This window comes from Mizuhopecten yessoensis, unplaced genomic scaffold, assembly GCF_002113885.1.
Source record: "Mizuhopecten yessoensis strain PY_sf001 unplaced genomic scaffold, ASM211388v2 scaffold25, whole genome shotgun sequence".
In the NCBI taxonomy this organism is placed as follows: Eukaryota; Metazoa; Mollusca; class Bivalvia; order Pectinida; family Pectinidae; genus Mizuhopecten; species Mizuhopecten yessoensis.
In genome coordinates this window covers 486,223-497,785 of record NW_018403340.1, presented here as the reverse complement: position 1 = coordinate 497,785, position 11,563 = coordinate 486,223, and the positions used below count along the sequence as shown (strand labels likewise).

The 11,563-nt window shown below is 38.5% G+C and overlaps 1 protein-coding gene across 4 annotated transcripts in view; it reads left to right on the top strand.

Annotated features, from left to right (window-relative positions):
• LOC110452570 (cAMP-dependent protein kinase type II regulatory subunit-like) overlaps positions 1 to 11,563 on the top strand; it is a 215,194-nt gene that overhangs the window by 173,732 nt on the left and 29,899 nt on the right. For all 4 annotated transcript variants that reach the window (XM_021503932.1, XM_021503144.1, XM_021502335.1 and 1 more), the window contains exon 12: positions 10,497 to 10,565. In XM_021503932.1, coding sequence (XP_021359607.1) covers positions 10,497 to 10,565 — 69 coding nt within the window. The remainder of the gene's footprint in view (positions 1 to 10,496; positions 10,566 to 11,563) is intronic.

Sequence of the window (11,563 nt, the reverse complement as noted above, 5' to 3'; positions counted from 1 at the left end):
GGCCTAGGGTGATGATATTTGGCCAGTAACATGCTGGGATGAAGCGCTACCAAGTTTGTTCTAATAAATGACCTTGACTTATATCCAAGGTCACAGGGGTCAAATATGTTAAAAACATTTAAACAACTTCTCCTGAATAACCAAGAGGCCTAGGATGATGATATTTGGCCAGTAACATGCTTGAATTAAGGGCTCTCAAGTTTGTTCAAATAAATGACCTTGCCTTATATTCAAGGTCACAGGGCTCAAATATGTTAAAATCTTTTAAACAACTTCTTCTGAATAACCGAGAGGCCTAGGGTGATGATATTTGGCCAGTAACATGCTGGGTTGAAGCACTACCAAGTTTGTTCAAATAAATGACCTTGACTTATATCCAAGGTCACAGGGGTCAAATATGTTAAAAACATTTAAACAACTTCTTCTGAATAACCAAGAGGCCTAGGATGATGATATTTGGCCAGTAACATGCTTGAATTAAGGGCTCTCAAGTTTGTTCAAATAAATGACCTTGCCTTATATTCAAGGTCACAGGGGTCAAATATGTTAAAAACATTTAAACAACTTCTTCTGAAAAACCAAGAGGCCTAGGGTGATGATATTTGGCCAGTAACATGCTGGGTTGAAGCACTACCAAGTTTGTTCAAATAAATGACCTTGACTTATATCCAAGGTCACAGGGGCCAAATATGTTAAAAACATTTAAACAACTTCTTCTGAATAACCAAGAGGCCTAAGGTGATGATATTTGGCCAGTAGCATGCTAGGATGAAGGGCTACCAAGTTTGTTCAAATAAATGACCTTCATCCATTTTCAAGGTCACAGGGGTCAAATATGTTTAAAATCTTTAAACAACTTCTATTGAATAACCAAAATGCCCAGGATGATGATATTTGGCCAGTAACATGCTGGGATAAAGGGCTACCAACTTTGTTCAAATGAATGACCTTGACCAACTTTCAAGTCACAGGTGTCAAATGTCTTAAAATCTTCAAACAACTTCTTCTCAATAACCAAAAGGCCCAGGGTACTGATATTTGGCCTGTAGCAATCAGGGCTACCAAATTTGTTCAATTGAATGACTGATCCACTTTCAACCTAATGTCATTGTTTGACATTCAAGGTCACACTGATATTCTGCCTGTAGCTGTATTTTAGTCCACTTTTAAGATTACAAGTGTGAGATTAATACCAGGTGAGCGATGCAGGCCCATTGGGCCTCTTGTTGACTGTTACATTACGATATCGTTAGCTATGATGAAGAATAAAGATATATGTAGTTCTTATAGTTCTTGCTCAAAGTTATTTGAAAGTGAAAGTAGAATTTACATACTGATCATTATGACGACAAAATGAAATCTTCTCGGATTTTTTCAACAAGCTGATATTAATGACAATTAACAAATTATTTCATTATTACTTCATCAATTTGTATTAATAAATATCTTATCATGTTTCCACATATATCTATGTCTGATGATTATAGGGCATCTCACTTCCGGTTCAGACAACCTTAAAAAGTTAAAAAACAGCTTAATCATTTTTTAGGTCACCTGAGACAAAGTCTCAAGTGACGTATTGCGATCGCCTTTTGTCCGTCGTGCGTCCGTAAACAATTTACATTTTCGATTTCTTCTCCAAAAACCCTGAACCAATTTCGATGAAATTTTGCAGGGACCTTCCAGGGACAAAGGTCAACAAAAATAGTGGCGGGTTTAGCCCCAACCCCCGAGGGGGCCCAGGGGGGGGGGGGAGGGGGGGGGGGGGGCAAAAGGGTTGAATTGACTAAAATTTCAAAAATCAAAAAAATCTTCTTCTCAAGACCCAGATATGGTAGAATCAAATACTCTTCATAGATGGAAGGGTCTTAAGGTGCTTTACCGAAATTGTGAATTTCATGACCCTGGGGTCTCAGGTTTCCCCCTGGGGAGGGGGTAAACTTTACTATAGTTTATTTAGGGAAATCACATTTTGGACCAACATTTGTTGAATTTCCATTGGAAGTAATTCAATTTGGGTTCGCATTATCAGTATTAGGTAGCAGTTTGATAGTATGTACCCAATAAGGGAAATATAGCAAATTCTTTAAAATCCTTCTTATTCTGTAGGAATGAAAGAATTTGCTTCATATTTGGTCTGAAGCATCCTTGGGTGAAGGGAAACCAATTTTGTATAAACTGTGGGTCTGGTCCCCGCAGGGGCCTGAGGGGCGGGGCCCAATAGGGGAAACATAGCAAATTATTCTTTAAAATCCTTCTTCATTTGTAGGAATGAAAGGATTTGTTCCATATTTGATCAGAAGCATCCTTGGGTGAAAGGGAACAAATTTTGTATAAATCTTGGGTGTGGTCCTCCTGGGGGCTGAGGGGCGGGGGCCCAATAGGGGAAATATACCAATATTTTTAAAATCCTTCTTCTTCTGTAGGAATGAAAGGATTTGTTCCATATTTGGTCTGAAGCAACCTTGGGTGAACGGGAACCAATTTTATATAAACCGTCGGTGTGGCCCCCCAGGGGCCTGAGGGGCGGGGCCCAATAGGCGAAACATAGCAAATTATTCTTTAAAATACTTCTTCTGTAGGAATGAAAGGTTTTGGTCCATATTTGGTGTGGAGCGTCCATGGGTAAAGGGGAACCAATTTTGTATAAACAGTGGGTCTGGCCCCCTGGGGGCTGAGGGGCAGGGCCCAATAGAGGAAATATAGCAAATTCTTTAAAATCCTTCTTCTTCTGTAGGAATAAAAGGATTTGTTCTGAAGCATCCTTGGGTGAAGGGGAACCAATTTTGTATAAACCGTGGGTCTGGCCCCCCAGTGGCCTGAGAGGCGGGGCCCAGTAGGGGAAACATAGCAAATTATTCTTTAAAATTCTTCATCTGTAGGAATGAAAGGATTTGGTCCATATTTGGAGTGGAGCATCCTTGGGTAAAGGAGAACCAATTTTATATAAACGGTTGGTGTGGCCCCCCTGGGACTTGCAGGGCGGGGCCCATTAGGGGGAATATAGGTAAAACCTTTATAATCCTTCTTCTACCATAGGGATTAAGGCATATTATCCTAATTTAGTCTGTAGCATCCTTAGGCAAAATGGACTCAATTTTGTATAAACGGTGTGTCTGACCCCTCTGGAGGCAGAGAGGCGGGGCCCAATAGGGGCAATAGAGGGAAAACCTTTAAAATCCTTCTTCTACCATAAAGATTAAGGGATTTTATCCTAATTTAGTCTGGAGCATCAATGGGCCAAGGGGACTCAATTTTGTATATGCAGTGGGTGTGGTCTCCCAAGGGGCAGAAGGGCGGGGCTCAAAAGGAGAAATAGAGGTAAAACCTTTAACACTTAGGCTGTTACGCACGGCATATGTCGTTTTGAAAAGTCGGGCCGTCAGTGCTACACACGGCATATGTCGTTTCTCGGTCTGTAGGTTTTGATCGGTAGCCAGGAAGTGTGAAGTCGGGTTGTTGCTGTACCAAACCCCGAACATGTATAATAGAAAGCTTCTGATTGGTTGTTTTGTCATTACTTTCGATATGCACGGCAGTGTTCACTAGTAATAATCAAAGGTGTGGGAGAGAATTTCAAATCGAAAAAAACATCATAAAAATGGCGGACGTGTGGATTGAAGCGATGAATATGATGGTAAACATTTATTCTCCATTGTCACCTACGATGATAATAAAGGTTTTGAAGGGTTTGACATGGTTGATGTGGAAATACTTTGGTGAAACATAATATGTTTCTTTCCAATAAACGGCTTTGTGCCCTACGCAAACAGGAAAATATCGGCGGACCGAGGCGCACATGTCGTCTGCAGGTGAGGCCGAATTGAACATTGACATTGATACGTTTTGAGCCGACTTATTTCTTCAAACTTTTTATCGGTGATTTCATCATAAACTAGACCGTAGCTAAGATGTATCTATATGCCGACTGTGACAGTAAATGTATTGAATGCCGACCTGAAACCTGTAGAAAATCACATGCAATTCTTTATGAAATACCTGACCTTTTTACCTGAGAATCTCCATGTAAATATACAGCGTCTTATGTCAAAAATGTAGTTTATAATCTCTGTTATCATTTGCCAATCACATTTGCGGACAAAAATAATTTTAAAATGATCTTTCTCTTGCTTAAATCCCATTTATTAAAAGTTTCACCTTTTCTTACCTTTATTACCACCTGTACAGGTAAATACTGAAGCAACTTTAGAATTGAAAACGTTAATATAAACTAGAGACAACAACGAACAATTTTCATGCAACTTTTTTTTCACATATAACAAATATTTTCCAAGTTATGCACATTTGAAAAATCAAGTAAATTAACTTAAATTTCAATGATTAATTCAGCAGTGGTGTCCCTTTACATAGAAATCAATGTAGCAGCCTAAGGGTTAATAATAAGTATATTACTTACAGTCACTAGATTAACCAATTATGTAAATTAAAAAAATTAAAAAATACGTCTCTGATCCAACACACCATTTGCCTCCTCAGGAGGAACTCATTTCATCATTAAAATTGTAAAAAAAAAGTCATTTATATGTATGTAGTCTTTAAATATTATCTACACAAGTACGGATATATCATATAAGAAGATCAAAGCTTCCAGGTATATTCCTACAGGGCTGTTTTGATAGCATTCAACCTGTGACGTCACAGCTGTGGGCTACCCATATCCAGGCGATCGCCGCTGAGCCAAAGGTGTGTGAAACGGAGTCAACTACGATGTTCGCACTTTCTTAACCTTTTATTGTATAATATTAAGTATTTTCATAGCTTGATATAGCAAAACGTTCACGGTACACTTTATTAGCTGACCGATTCCGAGTTCCGGATGCCGTGGATATCGATCATATTTGGTTGGAAGCTTTAATGTGAGGCAGGGATTCAAAATTGTACAAATGGTGGGGCTGACCCCCTGGGCTAAGGAGTGGGGCCAAAAAAAGTTTATTATTTGGAAATGGTTGAGATCCCCACCATATAACCATATATACAATTGCTGAGTATAAGGAGAAGACTGCACATTTCGCTTCCAGGATGGCCCTAGGGTTTAGCCCTACCCTTTGAGACATAGTCCCTGGGCCATAACTTCAAAACGGTTAAGATCCCCACCCCAAAACTATATATATAAATGCTGGGCATAAAGAGATGAATGCAGTCAGGATATTAGAATAGACCCTGGGGTCTGACCGAACCCCTAGGGACCTAGTTTCTTAGTCACAGCTCGGAAACAGTTGAGATCCCCACCCTATAACCATATATATAATTGCTGAGTATAAAGAGATGAGTCACCAAATCGTTCATCTGTGGACCAGTAATTCCATATTCTTGACAACTGTCTCACTCCCATAATAATATTGATTGCCACATATGCCCTTACCTCCGCTGCATTGGTCAGCGTCCATCTTGGATCCAGACCCTTCTGCTCTGCATACCTGTTGGTCTCCAGTGCCATTTCTTTAAAGGAATCGTCAGGGATAAACTTTAAAAAGTAATCAAGTGGCCTGGCATCTTTATCAAGTCCGTAGCTTACCCCAGTTTCCTCTGTAAAGTCACCCACGGTAACATCACTCATGCGTAACATCACTCATGCGATCTGACCACTCATGGTTGAGCTGGTTCAAAACGGGATCAATATTGTTGTCCTCACTGTCGCCATCACTAAACCCGTTTTCGTTGTCACTCTCAATGTTGGAGACCTCAATGTCAGACTCATTCATAACCTTCATGAGTAGTTGCTGTTTTTCGTTCTCTTTTTCTTCGGCTTTTCTGACATCCTCGCCGTCAAAACCATAAAAAACTTTGTCATCGTCAGAGTCCGAAGCTTCCGACATTTTTTTTCGCTGATCAAATTTGAAAGGTATCGACTTCTTCTAAAAAACCTCTGTAAGTTTATCACAAGTTGTTGAAACTGCTTCACTTAGCATCCATATTGAAAGGAAGTAGTATTACCTCATAATCTCACAGGATTTGAGAGATATCAGTATAAACAAGTACTGGAAGGAGGGTTTTGGGCGGTTTGATCACATACGGTCAGGGGCAGTTACGGGCGGTTTTGGCACTAAAGGGTTAAATAAAAGCCCCTCAGCATTTTGGCCAACAGCAGTTTCAAATCGCCAATCATGTCTTATTTTTGCTAATGATGCCAGTGCACGTGGCGACCACCACTGTGATATATTTAAGAAACTATAAGGCCGTTTTCCGATATTATACACATGCAAACCATAACATAAACTGTTTCATCACTAACCCTCCTAAATGTACATGTAACATGGCAGTGACCAGCACAGGTAAATGAAAACCAGTCAGGCCGCACAACCGTTGCTGCGTGAAACATGCCCGCGAGCGATCGAGATCGGCTGCTAGCTCAAATTTAGCTTGGTGCCCACAAGTTAATTAGCTTTACCCATTTCTCTTACTCTCATCGTCATCTCTGAATACTCACGAACGTCTGTGAATACTTACGAACGTCTCTGAATACAAAAGAACTATTTGTAGTATAACGGAAAGTCTGCTATTCTAGCAGAACATCCCTAAATATATAAAAACATGTCCAAATATCATCAAAAAGTCGTATTGATTAAGATTAAATCGAGTAGATTCAGAGAAATGTAGTCCCTAGTGTTAACACATAGAAGATCTTAAATATAGTATCACTTCTACTGCAATGCACAGTCCATCAATCAATACAAATCAATTGCAAATGATTAATGATTAAATTCCAAAGAGTTTGATATTATAGTTTTCACACCGAAGCTTAACACCAGTGCTATCTAGCAGACGACATATGTTGTAACGCATGCTGTGGATACGTAGGCATGTTACTAAATATAGACCTTAAACTTATATTTCGGTTAATTACCAGAGTACCTGAATTAACAAAAAGTACCTTTTTAAGAAAATTAAAAACAATTGTATCAAACCTACAATCAAGCATCACAATATACTACAACAAATTCATAGTTAAACCACAAATGCGATAAAAAGGTGAACTTCAACAAAGTTTTACATCTATGGCTATAGTCTCTGGCCTATGAATAGCCCAGAGGACTAAATAAAACAGTCAACAGGCTTTTGTTTTCCATCATTTTGAGCTCACCTGGCCCGATTGATGGCCTGGTGCGGCGTCTGTCCAGTGTCAAATTTTCACTTCAAACAACTTTTTCTCAGTAACCAAAAGGCCTAGGATGATGATTTTTGGCCAGTAGCATACTGGAGATAAAGGGCTAGTTTATTCAAGGTCACAGGGTCAAATATGTTTAAAACCTTTCAGGGTGATGATATTTGGCCAGTTACATGCTGCGATTTATGGCTACCAACTTTGTTCAAAGGAATGACTGTGACCATTATATTCAAGGTCACACAGGTTTGATATGTGTAAAACCTTTAAATGACTTCATTTGAATGATCAAAATGCCTAAGGGGATGACATTTGGACAGCTGTAACAGGCTAGGATGAAGGACCACAAATTTTGTTCGAATCAATGACCTTGAACTATACTCAAGGTCACAGGGGTCAATTATGATTAAAACCTTTAAATAGCTTCTTTAAATAACCGAAAGGAATGTTGATATTTAGCAATAGCCATGATGGACTGAAGGGCTATCAAGTTTGTTCAAATGAATTATCTTAACCTGTATTCAAGGTTACTGGGGTCAAATACATGGCAAAACCTAATAAACAACCTCTTCTGAATACCTAAAAGGCTGAGGATGTTGATATTTAGCAAGTAACATGCTAGGATGAAGTGCTTCAAAGTTTGTTTAAATGAATAACCTTTGCCTGTTTTCAAGGTCGCAAGGGTCAAATATGTTCAAAATTGTCAGCAGCTTTCTGAATAACCAAAAGGCCTATGATGCTGATATATATATGGCCAGTAGTGTGCTTCTAAATTTGTTAACTCACATGCCTGATGGTCCGGTGTCCGGTGTGGTCCGTCAACTTTTCCTTTAAACAACTTCTTCTGAAGAACAGACAGGCCAAAAGTCATGATATTTGGCTGAAAGCTTCATTGGTAGGAGCACGACAATTGAGAATTAAAATAACCTTGACCTACTTTAAAGGTCACAAGGGTCAAATGTGTCAAACACTTCAAACAACAGCTTCTGAAGAACTGAAAGGTAAAGAATCCTCATGTTTGGCTGGTGGCTTCCTGTCATAGAGCCTGACAAAGTTTGAGAATGAAAATGACCTTGACCGACTTTCAAGGTCACAGCTGTCAAATATGCCAAACGCTTCAAACGACATTTTCTGAAGAATTATAAGGCATAAAATCTCCATATTTGGCTGGTTGCTTCCTGGGATAAAGCCGGACAAAGTTTGAGAATGAAAATGACGTTCAACCTTCTTGAAAGATCACAGGGGTCAAATGTGTTAAACACTTTAAACAAATTCTTCTTAAGAACTGAAAGGTATAGAATCTTTATATTTGGCTGGTGGCCTCCTGGGATATAGCCAAAGTTTGCAAATAAAAAGAACCTGATCAACCTACTTTAAACAGAGAGCAACAACATTTTAAACAATTTGTTCTGAAGAACCAAAAGGAATGGATTCATAAGATTTGGCTGGTAGCTTCTTGGGATAGAGCCAACAAAATTTGAAGAGGAAAATGACCTTGACCAAGCATAGAATCATACGATAATAATATTTGACTGGTAGTTTCAACTGATGGAGTCGACCAAGTTTGCAAGTGAAATATTTTTAGTAGAGTAAAATATTTAATGAGAATATTTTGCTATGACTGCTTAAATATTCTAGTGAGCGATACAGGCCCTCTAGTTTAAAGAAGTGGCCTTGACTCATATTCAAGGTCACTGGGGTCAAATGTTAAAATCTTTCAGCAATTTCTTCTGTTGACGAAAAGGCCCAGGTTGATGATATTTAGTCAGTAGCATGCTGTAATATAAGGCTTCCAACTTTATTCATATGAATGATCTTGACCTATATTCAAGGTCACAGGGGTCAAATAAAAAAATAATATGCAGCGTGTTCTAATTAATGACCTTCACTCATTTTCAATGTAACAGGGGCCAAATGTTTGGAAACTTTTGAAATGCTTCCTCTGAATAACCAAAAAGCATGGGATGCCAGTAGCATGCTTCAGATAAAGAGCTTTTTGTCTGTATGGCCTTGACATATATTCATGATCACGTTAAATCAAATGTGTATAAACCTTTATATGACCTAATCTCAATAAACAAAAAGTATAGGGTGATGATCTTTGGCAAGTTGCATGCTGAAATGAAGGGCTATAAATTTTGTTCAACTTTCATGGTCACAGGGGTCAAATGCGTTTAAATCCTTATCAGGTTCTTTTGAATGGCCTATAATCACTAATACTGTTATTTTGCCTGTAGCTAAGTTATTTTTGTCCACTTTTAAGGTTAACAGTGTGAGATAAATACCAGTGAGATTTAACTTTTTAAAATGGAATCTCAGCATGTGTAACCTTTTTTGCATTCTGAAAGACCACCTTATAAAGATTACAATGTGGTATAGACACACATGGAAGTCATTAGGTACTTAGGAGGTATTTAGTAGTCAAGGCTTGAGTCTACCTCAAACTATTAATAAAGAGAGCATACAGGGTACTGGCATCTATAACTGAAACCAGTTTTGCATGGTTTTCACTCGAGCAGTGTTATATAACATTAGCAGATGAAATCTATTTACTTCAAGTTATAAATTAATACATTTTTAGCTCACCTGGTCCAAAGGACCATATAGTGAGCTTATGCCATACCACAGCGTCTGCCGTCCGTATTTTTTTCCTTTAAAACGCTATTAGTCCTGCACGGCCCAGTAGATTTTGACTTAATTTGGTCTGGAGCATCCTTAGGCCAACGGCTCTCAATTTTGTATAAACAGTGGGTGTGGCCACCCTGGGGGCAGAGGAATGGGGCCTGATAGAGTAAATAGAGGTAAAACTTTTAAAATCCTTCTTCTACCGTAGGGGTAAGGGATTTTATCCTAATTTAGTCTGGAGCATTCTTGGGCCAAGGGGACTCAATTTTGTATAAATGGTGGATGCATTCTATGATGAAGGGCTATAAAGTTTGTTTAATTCAATGTCCTTGTTTGACTTTTAAGGTCACAGGGATCAAATGTGTTTAAAAGCTTTTACCAGCTTCTTTATAATATGGAAGATGGCCAGGGTAATGATAGTTGGCCAATAGCATGTGAAGATAGAGTAGTAAAAAAAATTATCAAAGAAATTACCTTGACCTACTTGACCAAATTTCTAATTTCTAATTTTTAAAAGGTTTTAACTGTAATATAAAGCATATCATAAGATCGCTCTTAATTTGGTATCCAGGTAAGATACCAGAAGTTTAACAATTGTTTATAACATGCATTGGTATAGATGGCGGTTTGATCAATACAATTGCTACATGTATTAGGAAGTCTGTAGACCAATTCCGTCATGTTTTCAGTTTGTTTGACAAGCATGGTTTAAATAAATGTATTCAATCTCTGTTTTGTGATGTTACAGAGCTGGCATTAGTTACACACAAACCAAGAGCAGCTACAGCATACTCAATAGGCAGTACCAAATGTGCAGGTAAGTTTACAGCTTATTCAATAGAAAGTAAACAATGTGCAGGTAAAGATTACTGCATGCTTAAAAGTTAGCCCTGCAGTCCCTGTCAAACATTCCTCTCAAACACAAACAAAATGGAAAACAACATTGGCAAATGCAAGCTCCAAACAATATTTGATAACCCCAACAACAGAAAACAAATATGATAGATTTGAAACAGTGTTTGTTTTTACATTGTATAATGTATATTGCTAACTGATCCAGATGATGACAGCTATATACACAGAGCATTATTAGCTTATATTAAGAACTAAAGAACCCAGAGCCAAATTTGATCAGTGGGTACCTGGGACAGAATACTATAAAATTTCTTCAAATAAATGAGAATGCTTTAAAATTTCTTCAGAGGACAATACATTGCCTGGCATCCTCCGTAAACACTTGCTGAGGAAGTAAAATATTTGAACCTAAACAAAAACATGTAGAAATTAACCTTTAAACGACTTCTTCTGAATATGCCAGAAAGTTCCTCCAATAAATTACCCTGACCTATCTTCAAGACAAAGTTACAACATCAAATGGGTCAGGCCACTCTGTGCCTCTTTTTAGGTCACCTGAGACAAAGTCTCAAGTGACCTATTGCGATCGCCTTTTGTCCGTCGTCGTCCGTCGTCTTAGGTAGCAGTTTGATAGTATGTACCTATGAGCCCTGGCTGACCGCCAGGGGCTGATGGGTGGGGCCAAAAAGGGTTGAATTGACTGAAATTTCAAAAATCTTCTTCTCCAGACCCAGATATGGTAGAATCAAATACTCTTCATAGATGGAAGGGTCTTAAGGTGCTTTACCGAAATTGTGAATTTCTTGACCCTGGGGTCTCACATTTCCCCCTGGGGAGGGGGTAAACTTTACTATAGTTTATATAGGGAAATCACATTTTGGACCAACATTTGTTTAATTTCCATTGGAAGTAATTCAATTTGGGTTAGCATTATCAGTATTAGGTAGCAGTTTGATAGTA